This window comes from Salvelinus fontinalis, chromosome 35 (assembly GCF_029448725.1).
Source record: "Salvelinus fontinalis isolate EN_2023a chromosome 35, ASM2944872v1, whole genome shotgun sequence".
Classification (NCBI taxonomy): Eukaryota; Metazoa; Chordata; class Actinopteri; order Salmoniformes; family Salmonidae; genus Salvelinus; species Salvelinus fontinalis.
In genome coordinates, this window is record NC_074699.1 from 20,828,833 (window position 1) to 20,854,088 (window position 25,256).

Below are 25,256 nucleotides of genomic sequence, written 5' to 3' on the forward strand. Positions count from 1 at the left end.
TTGCACATCACTTCAGTGGGTAATTCACCTACGAGAGAGTGCTCTCAATAGGCCTACTTGCAGGGGACTTAGTGAATTGGGGGGCCGTTTAAAAAAAATGCTGCTGAGAGCCCCACTAACCCAAAATTCAACAAAAATATGATTGTGGGGGGGGGGTAGAGGCAGTTTATAAGGTAAAGGTAGAGGAGTGAAATTATATGCTGTATGTTATTTTCTTCCAGAATGGATTTTTTAAATTAAGAGTGAGTGCTTTCAAAAGGAGTCGTAAGGGCAGAGGTGGAGGTGTATATCGAAAGCTATATCAGTGACCTTGATGGGTCATATGACTACAAAAGTCTAAATACACAACCACTTAATTTTTACTGTGAACGACACACAGCAAGAGGAAAGTCGACACGGCAGCCACAGGACACCACGGCAAACAGCTGTAAGGTCTATGTGTCCATTGACATCAACGATGGGCCCACCTCAAAACTGTGTATCAGAAAGATGCCATGAGAATTCCCACTCTGAGAATGTGACAAACCGCCTCCACCCAGACCTGGTCACATATATTGAGATCTTGTCTCTTCAATGCAAGGCATGCCACGAAATTGCCAACAGTTCCATGAACCAAAATAATCGAATGAAGACCCTGGACAGGCATCATGAAAATGACTCCTAGAGTGTTGACTCGCTTGTGAAACCAGACCTTAAGAGAGTACAATGTCTCAATCAGCCTCTCTGCAGAGCAACAGATCAATCACTGATGATTATGATAATGATTATGATCATAATGCCCTTTAAATGTAAGAGCTGTTTGACAAGACTGCATGGAATTTCATCCTGCTTTGGTGGGATGGAGTTTTGGCCTGACTAGTGACATAACCAGGCGGTAAATTAGTTAACAGACCAATAAGAAATAAGACCAACCTTTCTGACGATAACAGCTAATTTTCAGTTTTCTCCTCCACAATCAGACCAGTCCGACAGTCCTAGCTAAATTCTTGCTTGAGAAATCGCTCTTTGCTAAGAACTTTGTTTTCTTTTTGACCATTTTAATTGAAAACAATCACAGTAGGGTACTTCATTTTTCCCCAGGTCAGAAATTATTTGATATTGAGATACAAATGGCTGCATTGGACCTTTAACCTTAACCTAACATTATTTTAACCAGTTCGGAAATAGATCATGACTTGACTATTTATCTGCATAAAATATCCCATATCATACATCTAACTCTCCATTTGACCACATCCAGCTCAGGTAATATATTGGCCTACTCTGCTAACTCCTCCTGCCCTCCCTCATCTTCACTGACCTCACTCCCACTTGGACCCACTCCCACTTGGAAAACCGAAATGCTGCCAACAGCACAGTCCTGTTGCAGCACTCGTGACAAATGGATTCAATATTCAAGTTAAGGTTATTGGAAACACATCATAGCATGTATGACTAACTTTATTTTCCCAGAGGGAACTTCATTTGGGGTGTCAGATACATCAAGCACACTTCAATTTAAAAACACACATAACAGAGTATTATTACAATCAAAACTAGTCACACTATGAAAATAGATATTTGATAAAAGAATACGCTATCTAATATCACAGCTTAGGCTACACTTTATTATATAATAAGCCCTTGGGGGGGGGGGGGGGGGGGGGGGACAAGTATTTTAAGATAGGCCTAAAACTACTTACTTTGTTCTGTTTTGGGCAGCCCTGGCATGGTCTGCCAGCAGTTTCCCACCTGGATCTTGACTGGTGCCTTTGCCTTGGTGTGGGCAAGACACAGCTTTTTATGAGGTGGCAGAGACAGGCAGTTGACCTCTTATTCCAGTGGGGTAGTATCCAATTGGCATTGACAGTTTGTCCAATGTGCAGACTTTAAAAGGGGAAATCAGAAGTTGCTACAGTACATCCATTTTAGGACAAATTAATTATATTTATCCATTGATTATTGAAGAATATAACTTATAAATGCCTTATGAGCTTAGTTCAACTGTCCCATCAGAACCCAAAATACAAGCTGTTTTACTCCGTTTGTAAACAAACACTCTATAGCCTCAAAACATGGTTAAAACTATAATTTTGATATCATGGATGGTCAGTCCTTGCATCCATAGCGCTATCTATGAATCTGAGATCAGTTATGTTTCTCCAGGCCCATCCCTCAGCTTTTCACCATACCAGGGGCAGGGAGGACACTGTGTTATTGGTTCTACTGCTGATTGACATGTCTTGGAATGATAAAAAAATATATATATATACCCCGTCATTGATGGAAACATAAATGTCAAAATGGCATTAATACACTGCTCAAAAAAATAAAGGGAACACTTAAAAAACACAATGTAACTCCAAGTCAATCACACTTCTGTGAAATCAAACTGTCCACTTAGGAAGCAACACTGATTGACAATAAATTTCACATGCTGTTGTGCAAATGGAATAGACAAAAGGTGGAAATTATAGGCAATTAGCAAGACACCCCCCAAAACAGGAGTGATTCTGCAGGTGGTGACCACAGACCACTTCTCAGTTCCTATGCTTCCTGGCTGATGTTTTGGTCACTTTTGAATGCTGGCGGTGCTTTCACTCTAGTGGTAGCATGAGACGGAGTCTACAACCCACACAAGTGGCTCAGGTAGTGCAGCTCATCCAGGATGGCACATCAATGCGAACTGAGGCAAAAAGGTTTGCTGTGTCTGTCAGCGTAGTGTCCAGAGCAGGCAGGCGCTACCAGGAGACAGGCCAGTACATCAGCAGACGTGGAGGAGGCCGTAAGAGGGCAACAACCCAGCGGCAGGACCGCTACCTCCGACTTTGTGCAAGGAGATGCACTGCCAGCGCCCTGCAAAATGACCTCCAGCAGGCCACAAATGTGCATGTGTCTGCTCAAACGGTCAGAAACAGACTCCATGAGGGTGGTATGAGGGCCCGACGTCCACAGGTGGGGGTTGTGCTTACAGCCCAACACCGTGCAGGACGTTTGGCATTTGCCAGAGAACACCAAGATTGGCAAATTCGCCACTGGCGCCCTGTGCTCTTCACAGATGAAAGCAGGTTCACACTGAGCACATGAGCACATGTGACAGACGTGACAGAGTCTGGAGACGCCATGGAGAACGTTCTGCTGCCTGCAACATTCACCAGCATGACTGGTTTGGCGATGGGTCAGTCATGGTGTGGGGTGGCATTTCTTTGTGGGGCCGCACAGCCCTCCATGTACTCGCCAGAGGTAGCCTGACTGCCATTAGGTACCGAGATGAGATCCTCAGACCCCTTGTGAGACCATATGCTGACACATGCACATTTGTGGCCTGCTGGAGGTCATTTTGCAGGGCCCTGGCAGTGCACCTCCTTGCACAAAGTCGGAGGTAGCGGTCCTGCCGCTGGGTTGTTGCCTTCCTACGGCCCCCTCCACGTCTCCTGATGTACTGGCCTGTCTCCTGGTAGCGCCTGTATGCTCTGGACACTACGCTGACAGACACAGCAAACCTTTTTGCCTCAGTTCGCATTGATGTGCCATCCTGGATTAACTGCACTACCTGAGCCACTTGTGTGGGTTGTAGACTCCGTCTCATGCTACCACTAGAGTGAGAGCACCGCCAGCATTCAAAAGTGACCAAAACATCAGCCAGGAAGCATAGGAACTGAGAAGTGGTCTGTGGTCACCACCTGCAGAATCACTCCTGTTTTGGGGGGTGTCTTGCTAATTGCCTATAATTTCCACCTTTTGTCTATTCCATTTGCACAACAGCATGTGAAATTTATTGTCAATCAGTGTTGCTTCCTAAGTGGACAGTTTGATTTCACAGAAGTGTGATTGACTTGGAGTTACATTGTGTTGTTTAAGTGTTCCCTTTATTTTTTTGAGCAGTGTATAATAACTGTAATACTTTTGTATGCATGCCATGCATCACAATATTTCAGAATTAACATTTACCATTAGGTCGACTTCCTATTACCTTTCATGATACTGGTGCGTGCTGTTTTATATGTAACGACATGCACACGCTATTGAACTAAAAGTGTACAGACATTTTGTAATTTCAGAGTAACACATCATAGACAGATACATTATAGTAACTAGCTACCTTACTGAGTTGTCTTCACATTCTTCCAGTGTAGGCTACTACTCAGTCTGTCAAAGTCGCCAGTTTTTTTTATTGATTTCATGAAGTGCAACGCAGCATACCAATGTGTGTACGTCTTTGACAATGTCAGTGATGCAACTTAAGCTCTATTTTTGAATCTGAAAACAAGCAATTCTACTTGTAAACCATATCTAATTCGTTAGCAAGCTTCCTTAATTTACATGTAGCGTGGCATTTAACTCGCTGTCAGTCAATCGAACTAGCTGATTGGACGCGGCACTGCTGCAGGCAGACTGCTTCTCCTCGAAGGCTCGAACGCGGTGGTGAAAGCATTGCTGAGAGCCCATTGGCTATCGAACGGCCAATGGCGTGGGTCTTGATGGCTTGGGAACCAGTCCGGGCGTTGCTCAGATGAACGTGACTGGAATTTTGTCTCTCGGACAACACTGCGCAAACTCATCAGGACAACTTCGTGAAGAAAGACGGATGCTGTGTGTACGCGGATGCCCAAAGTGAACCTCGAAAAGTATACTGAGAACAGAATACAGAAGTGTGAATAACTTGAGAGTCTTGCTCTGATACCATTAACTTTTTACATGAATGTGAATGGTGAGTCTCGTTGCCACGGATTAAACGGCCACTGGGAGTCTGACCGAGGCGGGGAACGTCATCACATCAGCAGGTAACGTTACACGGCATAGCCTCCTAACAATCAGCGGAACAAAAGTCATCTAGCTGAACGAAGTTACCCCAGCTAAACCACCAAAATATATCCTAGTCACAAGAGTGGTTATAAAGATCTCATCGATTTTCTAAATCCTTATCCAGGACCGCTGGGCTTCTGCCTTCCCAGCCACTGGTTTGTTAATGTTAGCTAACAAGCTAACCTATGTGAACAAAAAGTATCGCAACAATTAACGATTTTACCGAGTTACAGTTCATATAAGGAAATCAATCAATTGAAATAAATTTGGACCTAATCTATTAGTTTCACATGACTGGGGATACAGATATGCATCCATTGGTCACAGATATCTTAAAGAAAAAGGTAAGGGGGTGGATCAGAAAACCAGTCAGTATTTGGTGTGACCACCATTTCCCTCATGCAACAAGATGCATCACATTCACATAGAGTTGATGAGACTGGTGATTGTGGAATGTTGTCCCAATCATTTCTGATGGCTGTGCGAAGTTGCTGGATATCAAATAAAATGTTATTTGTCACATACACATGGTTAGCAGATGTTAATACGAGTGTAGCGAAATGCTTGTGCTTCTAGTTCCGACAATGCAGTAATAACCAACGAGTAATCTAACCTAACAATTCCACAACTACTACCTTATACACACAAGTGTAAAGGGATAAAGAATATGTACATAAAGATATAGGAATGAGTGATGGTACAGAACGGCATAGGCAAGATGCAGTAGATGGTATCGGGTACAGTATATACATATGAGATGAGTAATGTAGGGTATGTAAACATAAAAGTGCATAGTTTAAAGTGGCTAGTGATACATGTATTACATAAAGATGGCAAGATGCAGTAGATGATATAGAGTACAGTATATACATTATATTAAGTGGCATTGTTTAAAGTGGCTAGTGATACATTTTTGATCAATTTCCATTATTAAAGTGAGCTGGAGTTGAGTCAGTATGTTGGCAGCAGCCACTCGATGTTAGTGGTGGCTGTTAAACAGTATATTGTCGGGAACTGGAGCACGCTGTCGTACACATCGATGCAGAGCATCCCAAACATGCTCAATGGGTGACATGTATGTAGGCCATGGTAGAACTGGAACATTTTCAGCTTCCATGAATTGTGTACAGATCCTTGCCATTATCATGCTGATACATGAGGTGATATCATCAGGATGAATAGCAGGACAATGGGCCTAAGGATCCTGTCACGGTATCTCTGTGCATTCAAATTGCCATCGATAAAATGCTATTGTGTTTGTTGTCCGTAGCCTATGCCTGCCCATACCATAACCCACCATGGGGCACTCTGTTTACAACGTTGACATCAGAAAACCGCTTGCCCACACGGCTTACACGTCTTCTGCGGTTGTGAGGCCGGTTGGACATACTGCCAAATTCTCTAAAATGATGTTGGAGGCGCATTATGGTAGAGGAATTAACATGACATTTTCTGGCAACAGCTCTGGTGGACATTCCTGCAGTCAGCATGCCAATTGCATGCTCCCTTAACTTGAGACATCTGTGGCATTGTGTGACAACTGCACACTTTAGTGGCCTTTTATTGTCCCCAGCACAAGGTGCACCTGTTTAATGATCATGACGTTTAATGATCTTGATATGCCACACCGGTCAGGTGGATGGATTATCTTGGAAAGGGAGTAATCCTCACTAACAGGGATTTAAACAAATTTGTGCCCACAATTTGAGAGAAATAAGCTTTTTGTGTGGATGAAAGATTTCTGGGATCTTTTATTTCAGCTCATGAAACATGGGACCAACACTTACATGCACTAACATGTTGCGTTTTATATTTTTGTTCAGTCTGGATTTGGTTCTGCCTAGCCCTATGTCATGACTCTCAGTTCCATTACACATAATACGAGTAATTGTACAAAGGCATCTTCTGTAGAGGGACGTTTTGTTAAGATCCCCGTCACGCGGTCTGAACATTAACATGCATCGCTTGCGGTAAGGTTTTGGAAGCATATGGACCTTTCATATCAGCAAGAAATCATTTTCAGAAAACTAAAGTTTACATTTATACACACCTTGATAGGGTTAGTGTTCCCACACTGCCATATCTCAATGTTACAGCGCTTGTTTACGGAAAACAGACTGAAGACAAAAGCTGACCACCTGTGCAAATTAGCAATCTAGCATGCTCCGAACACTTGTGTGTAAGCATAACTTGAAGTGTAGTTTGGTAGGATGGAAGCACCCATAGCTGTATGGAACTGTGCAAAAGTAAGTAAGTGTACTATAGTAAGTGTATCTTCTTTATCTGAAGGATTGTTTCTCGCTGATGAGTGATGAGGGCCATATCGCAAGCGATGATTTGACGTTTACAAACGTTAAAACACAGAGTCGGGGTTGTAGTTCACACAAGGCAGTCTGGGGTGAAGCTAATGGCTGAGAACTGTAGGGGGTTTGAGAGCTATGATTCTGCTTATCTCACACATGCATAAGTAGCAGTCTTTGCTGTTCTATAGTGTAAACTACTTGGTTATCAGCCATAGAACCATAGGTATGAATATCAAATTGTTTTTAAGAATAAGTTTCAACTAACCTGGTATTGGCGACACTATCCTCATTCTCGATTCGGCAAAACATGTATCTTCAAAAATGTCCAGTTGCAGGTGGTGCGTTTTGAATTTCGAAAATGCTCCGTTGTTAAAATGAATAAATGTTTTTCTCCATGAAGTAATCTAACAATATGTACGCCGCCATCTTGTCTATTTCAAATCTTCTCTCACTGATCGAGACATGAGTGTCATCATGACATGCGACACTTTGGGGTGGACCCGTCTATCTCAGTCATTACCAGGTTAGTTGAAAAACCTCTGGCAACGTTTTCTAACTCGCAGTAATGGATACCAAAAATCTTTGGTTTAATCACATCTGGTCTAAAGATCTGTAGCTAATGTGTAGATAGTTGGACAGAGGAGCAGGTAGTCGTGGACGTTCATAATCGTGCAATACATGTAAAAGTAAAACAACGTTTAGTCTCTCCATTGTACATAATAATAATTTTGAAAAAAAATCCTTGTGTTGCCAGGCAACAGCAGACACTACCACTGTGAGAGAAGAGTGGTGGGAGTAGGACGACGTTGGGATGCTTGCGTGTCTGTGTGGTGCAGGCCAGACATACAGTGAAGAGGAGTGGCAGCAATGTTGCCTGGTGTTGGTGTGTTTGGCACAGGGAGTACGGCACGGGTGCTAGTTCCATTGCTGCGGGGGGAAGGGTTTGAGGTACATGCGCTCTGGGGGAGGAGCGAGGAGGAGGCAAGCTCCCTGGCGCAGGAGCTGGGCATTCCGTTTCACACCAGCCAATCGGACGATGTCTTATTGCACCCTGATGTTGACCTGGTCTGCGTCTACATCTCACCCCCACTCACACGGCAGATTGCCGTCAAAGCCCTGGGTAAGACAACACAAATGCATGCATGCACGCACGCTTGTACACACACACACACAGTTGGGTTCTATGGTGTCCAGCCCCACCCAGAAAGTGTGGCAGACTGGGGCTCTTTCCTGACTCTGCCCTGTGGGAGAGCGTGGGTAATCGCAGTAACAATCCCAGTGTTTACACCACAAACATTGGTTGCAATGCCTACACAACGCTCAGCCAATACACAGAATACTCTTACACAAATACTTGACGAGGCTGTAGGGAAGCAATGCTTCTACAAACTTACATAAACAGTACAGACTCTGAAAACTCATACTGGGTGCATTCCTCTTCTAATCTGTCTGGACTCATACCTCACTCCCCCCATCTCCCTCTCTCCCTTTCCATGGCTGAGGCTCTTTTTTCCTCTCTCACTACATCCCTTCTCTTAGTCTCTATTGAGCCCTCTTTGGCTTTCACCCTATTCTGATTGATTTATAATAGTTGCCTATAAGCTTTAACTGAATCGTGAGTTTTGAGGTACTAGTAGGTTATGTCAAAGGAGGTGACCATCTTATCTGGGTGAATTCCTGAGCTGTGACCTCAGCTTCCTGCTTTAGTTTCTGCTTCCTGAGAGTGTCTCCACCAACCGGAAAGTTGTGTGTGTGTGTGCGTGCGGCAGAGAGGTCTGGACAGTATGTTCTTCCTCCCACTAAGTTGGTTGAATGGTGGAATTCCTGTGTTGGGTGGGGCTTTAAGGTCAGGGCTGAGGTTATATTTGCATATAGACACACACACACACACAGTTAATAAATAGTGCCACAACCTACATACACACATGGTGGATGTTGAAGCATAGAGGCGTTTTCAGGAACACCTCTCACACTCTCTCTCTCTCTCAGGGATAGGTAAGAATGTGGTATGTGAGAAGGCTGCTACCGCTGTGGATGCGTTCAAGATGGTGACTGCGGCGCGGTACTACCCCCAGTTGCTGAGCATTGTGGGTAATGCTCTACGCTTCCTCCCAGCGTTCGTAGCAATGCGGCAGCTGCTGGCAGAAGGATATGTGGGTGAGCTGCAGGTGTGTGATGCCCGTGTCTATGGCCCCAGTCTGCTCGATCAATCATACGGCTGGACCTGCGAGGAGCTGATGGGGGGTGGCGGGCTCCACACGTTTGGCTCTACCCTCGTGGACCTGCTGAGTCACCTGACGGGAGCACGTGCGTTGCGGGTGCACGGCCTTCTCCGGACGTTCGTGGGGCAGAACGGAGCGATCCACGGGATCCGTCGCGTCACCAGCGATGACTTCAGCTTCTTCCAGATGCTGATGGGAGGGTCTGCTTCTGGTAGAGGAGCGGGGACTGGGACTGGGTCAGGAGTGTGCTGCACTGTGACTCTGAACTTCAACATGCCGGGGGCCTTTGTCCACGAGGTGATGGTTGTTGGGTCAGCAGGGAGGCTGATTGCCAGGGGGACAGAGCTGTATGGGCAGCGCAATGGAGGGAAAGGAGAGGAGCTGCTGCTAGGGGACAGCGGAGGGATGGGACAAGAGGTCAAGGATGTCCCCCTGCCACACCTGCGGGGGCTAGGCTCCATGGTTACGGCTCTAAAATATGCTTTCCAGGCACAGAAGGAGCGTCGGTCGTGGGCGCGGGGGCCGGTTGCTATGGCGTCGACGTTTGAGGATGGGCTGTACGTGCAGACGGTGGTGGAGGCGGTGAAACGGTCAAGCCGCAGCGGAGAGTGGGAAAGTGTGGAGGTCATGACACAGGAACCAGATCCCAACCAAAACCTCTGTGAGGTGCTGCAGATAAACAAGAACTGAGTACTCGTTTATATACACACACACTAATATAAATGACCTACAGACAGCTTCTATGGCCTGTCTTGAGGAGACTGTCCCCTATCAACCACTACCCTGTGTCTGGCGACCTCTTCCGTGCATCAGGGCCACACTCAAAGCCACAGCATCCTGCCCTGCAAGAACCCACAGCCAGGCAGACTGGTGGGCACACCTTCTACTGGATGTGAACTCTTCTTCTCAGAGTTTTTGTGTGTGCATGCCTGTGTGCGTTTTTACATTTTCCAGACAATCCGACCCTAGTTCACCTTAACGACACACATTCCTATCAAATCAGTGAACACCTTGAAGGAGGAAGTGTTTAGTATTCATGCTACAGTTTCTCACTGTGCCTCACTACTTCTGCCGATGAAAGAAATGTTTGGAGTTGTTCACATACATGTCACAGATTAAATGTTGGATTTTCTCTTACACAAATGTGTATTATACACATAAAAAACATAGTTACTTTTAAATAGTAACTTACTAACTCAAGAATTTCATTAAAAAAATCTAACTTTACATCAGACTGCCATCACAGCAGTTACTCATATGCAACCCCCCTTGACTTTCAGTTAATTATTATTTTATATATTTTTGTATTTTTTTATTATTGATTGTTGATCTAATTTTCCATATCAGCATCTCCTGTATTGATAACATGCTACTACAACCCTGTGCTGTGTACAAGCCTGTGAATAGAATGTGTCTGACTATATGGTGGAAAGACTACTGTATTTATTTCATTTTTACTTTTGCGTTTTTACTAAGGTTATTTTATTTAAGTAGTATGTGTTCTGCAAGTGGAAATGTGTCTGATAAGCTATAAAAAGTTTGTTAATTAATATTTATATTTTGTTTTAAGTTATTTCAGTTTTACTTGGTGTTATCACTGTTAGACACAATACCTGTGATTTTGTTTTCAGTGGAGGGGACAGAGGCTGTGAAAACATACCGTGCACTCCTGTCACCTTCCAAGTTAATAAATATCTGACTAGTATTGCTGCCTCCGTGCTTGTTTAATTTACTCAGACGTGAGGATTTTCAAAAATTACTGATAGAATGTAAATGTCTTCCAGTAGTGTAAAGTAATCCACACAACACAACATTAATTGAATGATAGCTCCAATCTTCCCCTGTGAATTGGGGTCTCATTCAAATGTTGGATGTACAATTAGACTGCCCAAAAGTGCATTACATCACAATGTAGCTAATTTAGACGGGTTTGGGGTTTCAATACTCTGCTGCAGGCTTTCGATGAAAACTGCAAATACTATAGGTGGCAGCAAAACGCCTGTTAGCGTCCTTTTCCAGCCTTCAAGCAATTCGCAATCATTAAGGTATAATGCTTACACTATTCGATTTGCCACGAATTCGTCATGTTTTGCCGTCCCAGACAAGTTGTCATGATCGGGGTAAAATCCTCTGAATTTGGCCTAGGATCATATGAACTTGGGTTAGGATCAGAACAGCCGGGACTCGCATAGTTTGAGCGGGTCAAGGATGCACCGATAAATGCTGTTTTGTTCTCCAGACCCCTGTCAGATGTCCCGAAAATGTTACATTTTGGTTGTGCATCTTGTAGCATAAGCAGTGCTATGACGCGATTGGGCAAGGATTGCTGTCAGTTTTCCGCATGTGACACCAAAATGAAGACAAAACTAAAACTGCTTTTTTTCAATAAAAATCCCTGATAACGCTTGTAGGCGACGTTAGCTAGCTAAACGCACGTGCACAAATACATTATCGGGTCTAACAGTCGACTCGCGGCTACTTCATAACGTTTCAGAAATGTCGTGACCCGGAAGTACTTATTGGGGTCGCTGACGAGACGTCTATTAGTTACCACAACCACAAGTCAAAAGGGCTATATCGTACAAATTCATTAAAAAAAATGTTGTCTTCATTTAAGGTTAGCAGTTTGCTTACGGTTAGGTTTAAAACCAAAATTTAATAAGATAAATTCTATAAATAGGCGAGCTTTATGACATTGAGGCTGTGGTAACTAGTGAGGACCGACGAGACGTTTATGTGAAGATGGCGCCTAGAAAGCGAAGTGTCGTTTGGTCTTTTTTCAGAGCAGTAGACGAGAAAAAAGTGACTTGTCTGCTGTGTTTGGAGACCGTCCTTCATTGCGGCCACACCACGAACATGCTAAGGCATTTGCGTAGCAAACACCTGAACGAGTATAGTAGCGCAGTAGCATCAAAAGATAGGCGGTCTGTGGCGGCGGACGACAACAGTCAACCAATGATGATTAGCAGTGAAGGCTACTGTGACGGTATGATTTGATATTATGTGGAGACGTTCTCATACTCGAATATCAGGTTCTGCGAATGTGAAGTGTATCATACTTTCATTCGTCAACCCACGCGTGATACACATACGGTGTTTAGTTATTCAGTCGAAATATTTATATTGTGCTAGCCCAGATGCTTAACCTGCTAGCACACATTTGTACCATAGGCCGGGCTAGCTATGTTAACGTCCCCCATATCCAAGTGTTACGAGTCTCGGGTCACAGCGGAAAGACTGGTTGCAAAGTTTGGTTGACTGCCTAATGTGTGTGTCTTTCTGACCCCAGATGATTAGTTATTTTTGATCATGGCCTAAAGGCAGTGTTTACCCTATATTAATTTAGCAGCGGTGGGTAATTGTTGCTGCCAAAAAAGTTAATAGTTTATATAAATATTTCTGCCGAGCCGCACTTTTAAATAGATAGTCGTTAGCTCAATGGCTGGACATCTATGTGAAGACCTGGTATGCTAGCTGAGCCAGTCACACTAAATATAAACGAATGGATTGCTGCTTACCAACTAGCTAAATTATGCTGCACACACAATACTGAATGCTTCCACCAAAAGTTAGCTAGCTTGTAACGTTAGCGGCTATGCTGTCTGTGTCCGGAATCAGCTGTTGCTGACCCAACGTTACAATGTAGTGATCGTGGAGAAACATGCTGATCTACGAATTGATTTGTGATAACATCCCTTTTTACTTTTGGGGCAGCATGTCTGCAACTGTAGGTTAATTAAACAAGCCAAGCAGTGTTGCCAAGTTTAGTAAAAATGTCTAACCCAATGACCTCTGAAAACGCGCCCACAAGGCCTGAAATGATCCCCAAAATGTTGTTTTGCAGCGTCAGAGGAGTTGCCTCATTTATCCACGAAACCCTTTTCCATAACTTTATCGAGCGAATTAAGGAATATCAACGTAGGGTAAGAAGCAATAATTATTCTTTTAATGTGAAACCGATTTTTGCAAGTTAGGAATGTAGCAAGAGAAAATATAAATCGCCCTTATTAAACTCAATATTATTTTCTATTAATGGATGTCGATTTTAAATTGTTTTGACTGCTATGATTTAACAATAAGGCCCAAGGAGGTGTGGTATATGGCCAATAGGGCTGTTCTTTGGACGTATCACTTAGCCATGGTATATTGTCCATATACCACAAACCCCCAAGGAGCCTGATTGCTATGTCCTTTTTTTGTTTTTGTCATTCCCATGGCTTTCAACCACTCAGCATTCAGGGCTCAAACCCTGTAGTTATGCATGTGCATACCGATCTCAACAAACCATTTCTGTATGGACCTCGTTTTGTGCACGTGGGCATTGTCATGCTGAAACGGGAAAGGGCCTTCCCCAAACTGTTGCCACAAAGTTGGAAGCACAGAATTGTCTAGAATGTCATTGAATGCTGTAGCGTTAAGATTGCCCTTCACTGGAACTAAGGGGCCTAGTTAAAAAATAATACAAATTTAAAAAACATCCCCAGACTATTATTCCTCCACCACCAAACTGTACATTTGGCACTATGCATTGGGGCAGGTAGCATTCTCCTGGAATCCGCCAAACCAATATTAGTCCGTCGGACTGCCAGATGGTTAAGTGTGGTTCATCACTCCGGCGACTGTGTTTCCACTGCTCCAGAGTCAAATGGCGGTGAGCTTACACCATTCCAGCCGACGCTTGGCATCACGCATGGTGGTCTTAGGCCATGGAAACCCATGTCATGAAACTCCCAACAAACAGTTCTTGTGATGACTTTGCTTCCAGAGGCAGTTTGGAACTCAGAAGTGAGTGTTGCAACCTAGGATAGAGGATTTTTATGAGCTACGCGCTTCAGCACTCGGCGGTCCCGTTCTGTGAGCTTGTGTGGCCTACCACTTCGTGGATGAGCCGTTGTTGCACATAAACGTTTCCACTTCACAATAACAGCACTTACAGTTGACCAGGGCAGCTCTAGCAGGGAAGAAATTTGACGAATTGACTTGTTGGAAAGGTGGCATCCTATGACGGTGCCACGTTGAGTAAGGCCACGTTGAGTAAGGCCATTCTACTGCCAATGTTTGTCTATGGAGATTACATGGCTGTGTGCTAGATTTTATACACCTGTCAGCAATGGGTGTGGCTGAAATAGCTGAATCCACTAATTTGAAGGGATGTCCACATACTTTTGTAGTGTAGCTGTAAGATGCGTTAGCTAGCAACACATTTTAGGTGAATTGTTGTCAGACAGTCCTCAGTGGAGTAACTTATTTTTTTTGTAATAACATTTTTTGCTGGTCTGTTTGTTTCAGTGGAGGTAGCACTAGAGGAGCAGCCCCCAGAGCAGGCAGCCTCAGTGAGTGACGCAGACATCGCAAGCGCCATCAATGGCATCCTGAAGGCAGCAGAGGATCATGCTGTGGTCCGAGACAGCGGGGCTGGGATTGTGAGCCAGGGCAGTGCAGGGGCCACACCATCCGGCCGGAAGTGGAGCTCCGTGTGGACGCACTACGAGCGGTTGGAGGAGCAGAACCGCGCGCTTTGTCTGATCTGCAATGAGAAGATCCAGCACCAGAGCAGCACCAGCAACCTGCTGCGCCACCTCTCCAAGAGACATCCAGATGCCTTTGCTCGCCTGGAGTGCCACATCAAGAAACAGAAGAACAGCGGTGTCCAGAAAACATTGCGCGGAGACAGCAACTCAGGCCTCAAACACACCAACCTGTCAAGGAGAATTGGAGAGGTTGCACTGAAACAAAGCCCAGGGAAATTTCCAGGTAGGTCTGATGACTGTATATATGTGAATGTGTCTTACTCAAATTGATCCCAAAATACTGTATTATTCTGTATTCGAAGAACTGATGCTCATACGTGTTAATTTATGAAATTACATCATTTAGAGATCCTGAGCTCTTGATTTCATGCGGTCTTTCTTGTCTCCACTTTCTTTCTCTCACACTGTAGATGCATTTGATATGATGGGAGCATGTGAGGGGGAGGTGCGTGTGTTGGAGCGGGAGCGTGAGCTGACGGAGGCCTTGAGGAGGGCTCAGCAGCAGGAGGCACGGGCGCTGGAGCAGCAGAGGGAGCTCCTGGAGACACTACGTCGGGCCAACACCAGAGAGGCATCTACAGAGAAGGAGGCCCTGGAGACCCTGAGGAGAAGCCAGGAGCAGGAGGCCCGCTCCCTGCAGAGGGAGAGGGAAGACCTGCAGAGAGAGAGAGTGGAGTTGCAGATGGAGAAGGAAAGGATGCAAAGAGAGAGGGAGGAGCTGGAGTGCTTAAGGGACTCTGGGCAAGAGAGGAGTCCAGTGCAGACAGTGGATCGAACCACTGGGTTATTCCAGGGGGATGTGGTACAGGAACAGGAGGTGACTATGAGGGAAGAGGTTCTTGGTTAGGGGATGTTTCAGTAAGCCAACAGGACAATACTGTAATGTTCAGAAGTTGACCACCTATCCCATCACCATGCATTCAGACTCTAACTCAAACACCTCTCTAAAAGGAGGGAGATGGTGGGTGAATGCACTTTGGAGGGGTGTAGTGATGTAAATACTTAACTTTTTTTAATGAAAATAAACCTGTACCATGTCATTAAGTTGTGGAGTTTTTAGTTCAGGAGTATAGAAAGTCCTCGTGCAGAAGACCACCTACCATTAAATCATTGTACTATAGAACAAAGTGACACATTTGAGTTAGGAGTATAATATATTTCGTTAATTTAAAACAAATATATATATATATATATATATATATACACACAGTACCAGTCAAAAGTTAGGCTACACCTACTCATTCAAGGGTTTTTCTTTATTCTTTCTATTTTCTACATTGTAGAAAAATTGTCAAGACCTCAAAACTATGAAATAACACATGGAATGATGTAGTAACAAAAAAAGTGTCAAACAAATCAAAAGATATTTGAGATTCTTCAAAGTAGCCACCCTTTGCATAGATAACAGCTTTATACACTCTTGGCATTCTCTCAACTAGCTTCACCTGGAATGCTTTTCCAACAGTCTTGGAGGAGTTCCCACATATGCTGAGGTCTTGTTTGCTGCTTTTCCTAAACTCTGCAGTCCAGCTCATCCCAAACCATCTCAATTGGGTTGAGTTCGGGTGATTATGGAGGCCAGGTCATCTGATGCAGCACTCCATCACTCTCCTTCTTGGTCAAATAGCCCTTACACAACCTGGAGGTTTTACATTGTCCTGTAGAAAAACAAATAATAGTCCCACAAAGCGCAAACCAGATGGGATGGGTTATTGTTGTGGAATGCTGTGGTATCCATGCTGGTTGTGTGCCTTGAATTCCAAATAAACCACCAACAGTGTCTCCAGAAAAGCACCATCAACCTCCTCCTCCATGCTTCACTGTGGGAACTACACATGCGGAGATCATCCGTTCACCTACTCTTCAGCTCACAAAGACACGGCAGTTGGAACCAAAAATCTAATTTGGACTCATCAGACCAAAGGACAGATTTCCACTGGTCTAATCTCCGTTGCGTGTTTTCTTGGCCCAAGCAAGTCTCTTTTTCTTATTGGTGTCCTTAGGTAGTGTTTTCTATACAGCAATTTGACCAGGAAGGCCTGATTCACACAGTCGATGTTGAGATGTGTCTGTTACTTGAACTCTGAAGCATTTGTTTGGGCTGCTGTTTCTGAGGCTGGTAACTCTAATGACCTTATCCTCTGCAGCAGAGGTAACTCTGGGTCTTCCTTTCTTGTGGCGGTCCTCGTGAGAGCCAGTTTCATCATAGCGCTTCTGTTTTTGCGACTGCACTTGAAGAAACGTTCAAAGTTCATGAAATTTTCTGGATTGACTGAACTTCAAGTAATGGACTGTCATTTCGCTTGGCTTATTTGAGATGTTCTTGCCATAATATGGGCTTGGTCTTTTACCAAATCGGGCTATCTTCTGTATACCACCCCTACCTTGTCACAACACAACTGATTAGCTAAAAATGTATTAATTTAAGTAATTTCTTAACTTTTTAAGGAGGCACACCTGTTAATTGAAATGCATTCCAGGTGACTACCTCATGAAGCTGGTTGAGAATGCCAAGAGTGTGCAAAGCTGTCATCAAGGGGAAGGGTGGCTACTTTGAAGAATCTCAAATGTAAAATATACTTTGATTTGTTTATAATGTTTTTAGTTACTAAATGATTCCGTATGTGTTATTTCGTAGTTTTGATGTCTTCACTATTATTCTACAATGCAGAAAATAGTACAAATAAAGTAGGTGTGTCAAGTTGACTGTATATGTATATTTATTACAGAATTAAAGTGTACAATCATTACAATTCATACTTTAGTTTCATCTCTGGGAACAGTCCCAACCCAGAACCCTAATCCAACCCCCCTTTCCATCCCAGGAAAATAATCATAGAAGGCTTTAGGTGAAAGGTGCATACATCATGGCATAAAAACCCCCAGTAATTCTCATTTTAACAGAAAGAAATTAAATGATAGCAGTACAAGTTCTTTCTTAGTCATTATCTGTTTCAACATTTATTTACTGAACAATGTGATGTACTGTATGGGACCGACGCAAACAATTCCTTCACGGTACTTCATTTCCATTAGTCATTTCCATTCATCTCATTGAGCTTTTGGTCAGAACTTGGATGTATTTGCAGCAATTGCTCCCTCTTTAGGCACTGACTGCCTTGTTCTTCCAGAAGAGGGCCAGATCTTGCTTCCATCAGAGAGAATGTGGGTGCTTGAGCTCTGTCCAGTTGTCATGGAACTCTGCTCTGCCCACCGCAGTCTCTTAACACAAATCCACAGGAAGAACCCTGTGGAAAACAGGAAGCAGTGTCATAAACTAGCAGAGCAGAGGTGTATCCGGAGAGAGCAACATTGCTGAATGTTTAGAAAGAAATATACTGTGTAGAACAGCCATACTTGTCTGTATGGCCATGCAGCCATACAAGGCTGGACCGTAGCACTGAAGTGGTATTGTTGTAGGGCCTGGCTGCTTAACTGTCAAACCACCAAGACTGTGAAATTAACTTTTTATTTTGCAGTTTTTACCTTTTTTATGAGGTCATTTTTAGATATTAGAATTATATACACAGTCAATATGTGAAGATGATGGCTTAAACTATTTTTGGTTTAAAATACGTTTTATTGAAGCTGTGTTCTATTAATGTCAAGTGTACTGTAACTGGTTGTTTCAGTCGCAGTACATTATTGCTATCTGCAGTGTTAGAAATGTAAAATTGCGATGTTTTTGAATAAGCATTATTTAGATTGTACGGGATATCTTTCACCCCTATGTTACTTGCTTGTTTTCGCACTCTTATAGAAAGGAAAAATAGAAAATAAAGTATGCTGTTGGCTCCCTCCGATAAGGATGAGAGTTCACCCTTAAGTGAGTTGAGGATGGCAAAGATGTAGAGAATGACGTAGTTGGTGTAGCCAATGGAGAAGAAGCTGTGCCCTGGTGAGGCGCAGGTCAGTTCCAGAACACTTCAGGTGATGTTGCGGCTCCCCACCTCTTCTCCTGTGGCGACATGAGAGAGCGCAGCTTGAGCATCCTTGTGATGACGAAGATGGTGCTGTTGAAGAGCAGGACCACTAACAGGTAAGGCACATCAGTCTTTGATCCAGCACCTGCGTATCAGAGGGGAAAAGTCCTCCTTAGGGCTATGAAGCAATGCACCAATATGATGTGTTTTGTTAATAAACTCAATTTCTGCTATTCAGCCAATAGAAATCTGTACTGACAGCGGCAACTATGGATACAACCAAAGCAGGAACACCTGAGAGGAGACAGATTGAGGCTTTGGATTTTCTGTTGGTCTGTACATGTTAATTGTTGACTGTTTAACTGTGGTATCTGTTCTGAAACTGCTGTTCTTACCCCAGCCCAGTAGGCTTGGCTTCAGCACGTAGTGTCTCATGTAGGTATTGTAGACCAGGATCAGCGGCCTATACGGATGCAGGCCCATCCAGGTGAAGCAGTGTAGTAGTGCAGCAGGGCGGCCATGGCAGGACACAGGCCAGGGGCCATAGGTACAGGGCCCACAAAGGCCAAACCCACAGTGCTCAACAGCAGCAGGTTGAGTAACAGCAGAGATGCTACCAACTGGCGATGTACCAGCATGGCATGGTCAGTAGATTTGCTTCTGAAAGAGAGAAAGATTTTGTGTGTGGTTGTTTGCCATTCATACAAAGACTTATACATAGCTAGACATGACCGCCTCATTAACCTGATAGCTATTGAGGTGAGACAGACAGTACCACCATCAGTGCTTATTCACAAACATTCTCTTGTCAGAGGAGGCTGGTTTGATGTTTTCTTGTATACATTTGCTCTTGACTTGTAGTGCTGATATTTGGGAGCCTCGGCCATGTACATAGGCTGACGGTACGTGGCCTTCAGATTGCAGACCTGCGTAGGACAAAGGCAAAGCAGCTAGCGAGGTACTCCTCTGTGTCAGCAGTCATGGGCAGCTTAGCTGTATGGAGAAGGATGTGTTTTCTGTATTCATAAGTGTCCATATATCCATGACCTATGAAATGTTGGAGTCCTTCTTGACTGTAATGTGATTGGTGGGTTCAATTTAAGTATTTAAAATGTGCGTGTTTGCTTGACGGGTGTCACTCACGAATTCTGGAGGCAGTGTGTCAGTAAGGTGGCAGTGCAGAAGAACACGAGGATGATCTGGGATCTGATCACATCAGGGATCTGTGGGAGCAGTGACATCATGCTGCACATAACATTCACAAAGATCTGAGTACCCTAAGACTATCTGCATACCATTTGTATATTACTTTGGCTGTGCGTAGTAAACAAGAAGCGAGTATGGATATTGGAACACAATCTCAATGCATTGACTATTCCTCTCAGGGCAGCATGGCACTATGGTAACTGGAGCTGACTTTTTGACTCTGGAGATATGCAAATGTTGCCCATGAATAGATGTCAGGAAAGGAAATGGCAAACAGTAAGATACAATCTGGAAAGTAATATGAAAAGTAGGATCATCTCACCATGAGGGCAAAAAAGGAGAAGTGGTCACAGCTACAGATGGTCTGGTTAGTGAGCCTCAGGGTGTGGCAGCCATCAGTGACCCATTCACCTCCAATAGTAAGAAACAGACGTTCATATTCAACAGATCAACCTAGCCATTCTTGATTAAAAGTCATTCTGCTTTATATCATGCCCTATCGAAGCGTTAGCCCATATATATTGATTTGATACAAAATTGCCCATTAGTTGAAAGATATGCAGTCCATATTTACGACTCTGGTTGAGGTAGACACACGTTTTATTCTTCTTTTACTGAAGAAAATGACAATGTAAGCAGCTTGTTTAAATCTTACTACTGGTAAGTTGATTTTGACGGTAGCTACCTGTAGTTCAGATTTGGCCAAGTTGACAGGTGAGATGTGGTTATGTTCTCAACTTCAATACCAAAGAGAATCTTACCAAGTTGTCACTACAGTCTACACACAGACATTATTCCTGACAAAAGTTTGAGATGTTTTAGCTATGTGATGTGCAACTTGTGAGTGCATGGTAACTCACCCAATTTGTTGGTGGGGTTTTAGACACAGAAGATTAACTTAACCATGTCAGGGCCATGTCTACGCTTTAGCCCTGAGAGGATGTCAGGAGGCGGGTTCACCTGTAGTTCAGGGTTCAAAAATCTCTGCGATACTGAATGAGATCTAGGGAGAGATGCATCGACACCCTCCTACTGATACTTACATGTACACTAATTTACTTACTTTACCAGTGACAACTCCATCTCCTATTCAGATACATAGGTCTATATTACTTACACACAAATATTTGAGATTCTTAATGAACAGTGAGTAATTGTAAATGTGCTTTGTTTGAGATGTACAGATGAATGCTGTGTTGAGATATGTTCTTGATATAGTATATAATTGAGAGGAAGTTTATATTGATATCCTTGGGTAGTTGGAGTTGACAGTTGTTTGGTGCTGATATGAATTGGAAGGTTGCGTACAGTATGTATGTCTGATATACTGTATGTACACTCAAAAGGGTTCTTTGCTGTCCCCATAGAATAACCCTTTATTATTTCCATGTAGAACCCTCTGTAGAAAGTATTCTACATGGAACCCAAAAGAGTTCTACCTGGAACCTAAAATTATTTTTCAAAGGTTTCTCCGATGGGCAGGGCCGGATAATGCAGGGGCTTACCAGGGCTAAAGCCCTAGGGCCCAGAGGCAGCAATTTTTTAAAAATATATATATATTTTAATTATATGAATGAATGGCAAGAAAAAGTAGTTGTGAGGCCGGTTGGACGTACTTCCAAATTCTTTAAAACGACGTTGAGGCAGTAGAGAAAGGAACATTACATTCTCTGGCAACAGCTCTGGTGGACATTCTTGCAGTCAGCATGCCAATTACACACTCCATCAACTTGAGACTGCTGTGCTAACTTAAATGCAAAAGGGTTTTCTAATGATAAATTGGCCTGTTAAAATGACCAACTTGGATTAGCTTACACAACATTCCATTGGAACACAGGAGTGATGGTTGCTGATAATGGGTCTCTGTACGCCTCTGTAGATATTCCATAAAAAAATCTGCTGTTTCCAGCTACAATAGTCATTTACAACATTAACAATGTCTATGCTGTATTTCTGATCAATGTGATATTTTAATGGCCAAAAAATGAGCTTTTCTTTAAAAAACAAGGACATTTCTAAGTGACCCCAAACTTTTGCGCACACACACAAACACAATAAAAAATATAAATGCAACATGTAGTGTTGGTCCCATGTTTCATGAGTTGAAATAAAAGATCCCAGACATTTTCCATATGCACAACAAGCTTATTTCTTTAAAATGTTGTGCACATTTGTTTATGTCCCTGTTAGTGAGCATTTCTTCTTTGCCAAGATAAACCACCTGAGGTGGGTCATATGAAGAAGCTGATTTAAACAGCATGTTCATTACACAGATGCACCTTGTGCTGGGGACGATATAAGGCCACTCTGAGATGTTTTGAGGTGAGTGTCTAATTGGCATGCTGACTGCAAGAATTCCCACCAGAGCTGTTGCCAGAGAATTTTATGTTCCTTTCTCTACAGCCTCAGTCATTTTAGCGAATATGTACAAGCCTCACAACCGCAGACCACGTGTAACCATGCCAGCCCAGGACCTGCACATCCAGCTTCTTCACATGCGTGATCTTCTAAGACCAGCCACGGGACAGCTGATATCTGTGGGTTTGCACAACCGAACAATTTCTGCACAAACTGTCAGAAACCGTCCCAGGGAAGCTCATCTGTGTGCTCGTCGTCCTCACCAGGGTCTTGACCTTACTGCAGTTCGTCATTGTGTGGAAGCAGGATTAAAAGATTGTTATATTATGAAATAAAGTAAGGTTCTTCGGACTCTCTCTCTCCCTTTCTGTGGCTTCATGAGAGTCTTTTGAAGCTTGGGCTGGCAACTGATTAAGTGATGGTTAGGCAAAAAAGCTGCTGCTAACAAAAAAAAATCCTAAAATGCCCCTACTCAACTGAAGCCTATGCTACATGTTATTATGGCTTTATTATAAAGGGGCTTGTGAGGCGTCTGTTTCAACAGTAAATTTACCATGCATTGAATTGCATCTTGGTGCACGGTTTGTTTACAGAAAATGGTGTGCCGGGAAGTGTAGTGGCTCTATTAAATAAATAATAAAGCGCCGGGGTCTATGATTTCTTAATCCAGCCCTGCCTATGGGGACAGCCGAAGAACGCTTTTACGTTGTAGATCGCACTTCTTTCCCCCAAAGAATGTCGGGCAAGACCTGATTATACTCCCCTTGGTTGCAGATACATAGACTTTTATCCCAGTGTAGTCTGTCAGATGAATCTCCACAGCAAGACTGACTCCCTGATCAGGAGAGGGAGTTGTAAAGGTGTTGGTAGAAGGGATTGGAGAAGGTGTAGTAGAGCTGGGTGAGGTCAAGGGTACAGGTGTTTCAATAGTTTAAGAAAGAGTAGGAGCAGTAGTTTTAGGGGGTAGTTGCTATGGAGGTAGGGGAATTAGTAGTGGCTTTTGTCGTGGTAGTGCAATAACCGCTTTTCTCAAAAGAAAATTGAAAAATAGTATAGATGCTATGATATGTAACGGACCTAGGCTTCTAAACAGCATGGTTGCTTCATAAAGTTCCCCTAGTGTGTGTTGGGATAGGATCAGATATGAACATTTAACAGTATCAACTGCATTTACCTTCGCAAAACTTTATACATGCCTGTAATCGTCCTACATTTTATACCATTAAATCTACACACCAAAGCAAAGTGTGTGTGAATGCTAGACCCACCTACCTGAAAAGTCGCAGTTGTATGTGTGTATATATATATATTTGTGTGTGTGTGTGTATATATGTGTATATGCATGTGTGTGTATATGTATGTGTATATATATATGTGTGTGGTCTGTATGTATTTATGTATATATTTGTATGTGTATATGTATATGCATGTGTGTGTGTGTGTGTGTGTATATCTATATATGTGTGTGTGTGTACAGTGGGGCAAAAAAGTATTTAGTCAGCCACCAATTGTGCAAGTTCTCCCACTTAAAAAGATGAGAGAGGCCTGTAATTTTCATTATAGGTACACTTCAACTATGACAGACAAAATGAGGAGAAAAAATCCAGAAAATCACATTGTAGGATTTTTTATGAATTTATTTGCAAATTATGGTGGAAAATAACTATTTGGTCACCTACAAACAAGCAAGATTTCTGGCTCTCACAGACCTGTAAGTTCTTCTTTAAGAGGCTCCTCTGTCCTCCACTCGTTACCTGTATTAATGGCACCTGTTTGAACTTGTTATCAGTATAAAAGACACTTGTCCACAACCTCACAGTCACACTCCAAACTCCACTATGGCCAAGACCAAAGAGCTGTCAAAGGACACCAGAAACAAAATTGTAGACCTGCACCAGGCTGGGAAGACTGAATCTGCAATAGGTAAGCAGCTTGGTTTGAAGAAATCAACTGTGGGAGCAATTATTAGGAAATGGAAGACATACAAGACCACTGATAATCTCCCTCGATCTGGGGCTCCACGCAAGATCTCACCCCGTGGGGTCAAAATGATCACAAGAATGGTGAGCAAAAATCCCAGAACCACACGGGGGGACCTAGTGAATGACCTGCAGAGAGCTGGGACCAAAGTAACAAAGCCTACCATCAGTAACACACTATGCCGCCAGGGACTCAAATCCTGCAGTGCCAGACGTGTCCCCCTGCTTAAGCCAGTACATGTCCAGGCCCGTCTGAAGTTTGCTAGAGAGCATTTGGATGATCCAGAAGAAGATTGGGAGAATGTCATATGGTCAGATGAAACAAAAATATAACTTTTTGGTAAACACTCAACTCGTCTTTTTGTTTGGAGGACAAAGAATGCTGAGTTGCATCCAAAGAACACCATACCTACTGTGAAGCATGGGGGTGGAAACATCGTGCTTTGGGGCTGTTTTTCTGCAAAGGGACCAGGACGACTGATCCGTGTAAAGGAAAGAATGAATGGGGCCATGTATCGTGAGATTTTGAGTGAAAACCTCCTTCCATCAGCAAGGGCATTGAAGATGAAACGTGGCTGGGTCTTTCAGCATGACAATGATCCCAAACACACCGCCCGGGCAACGAAGGAGTGGCTTCGTAAGAAGCATTTCAAGGTCCTGGAGTGGCCTAGCCAGTCTCCACATCTCAACCCCATAGAAAATCTTTGGAGGGAGTTGAAAGTCCGTGTTGCCCAGTAACAACCCCAAAACATCACTGCTCTAGAGGAGATCTGCATGGAGGAATGGGCCAAAATACCAGCAACAGTGTGTGAAAACCTTGTGAAGACTTACAGAAAATGTTTGATCTCTGTCATTGCCAACAAAGGGTATATAACAAAGTATTGAGAAACTTTTGTTATTGACCAAATACTTATTTTCCACCATAATTTGTAAATAAATGTATTAAAAA

The 25,256-nt window shown here is 43.4% G+C and overlaps 2 protein-coding genes across 4 annotated transcripts; both read left to right on the forward strand.

Moving 5' to 3' along the window:
• Positions 1–4,491: 4,491 nt before the first annotated feature.
• Positions 4,492–11,015, forward strand: LOC129834510 (glucose-fructose oxidoreductase domain-containing protein 2-like). Of its 3 annotated transcripts, XM_055899565.1 has the most exons (3): positions 4,492–4,763; positions 7,843–8,208; positions 9,078–11,015. In XM_055899565.1, the coding sequence occupies exons 2-3, from the start codon at positions 7,956–7,958 to the stop codon at positions 9,998–10,000; spliced, it is 1,176 nt and encodes a 391-aa protein (XP_055755540.1). In that variant the 5' UTR covers positions 4,492–4,763; positions 7,843–7,955; the 3' UTR covers positions 10,001–11,015. The 3 variants fall into 3 exon arrangements, with proteins under 3 accessions (XP_055755540.1, XP_055755541.1, XP_055755542.1); XM_055899566.1 differs by having other exon boundaries at positions 4,492–8,208; XM_055899567.1 differs by lacking the exon at positions 7,843–8,208 and having other exon boundaries at positions 4,493–4,763.
• An 804-nt stretch (positions 11,016–11,819) lies between these two features.
• LOC129834511 (GRB10-interacting GYF protein 2-like) lies at positions 11,820–15,881 on the forward strand. Its single transcript, XM_055899568.1, has 3 exons — positions 11,820–12,296; positions 14,600–15,064; positions 15,252–15,881. Exons 1-3 carry the CDS (start codon positions 12,053–12,055, stop codon positions 15,686–15,688), a joined length of 1,146 nt encoding a protein of 381 aa, XP_055755543.1. The 5' UTR covers positions 11,820–12,052; the 3' UTR covers positions 15,689–15,881.
• Positions 15,882–25,256: the final 9,375 nt, after the last annotated feature.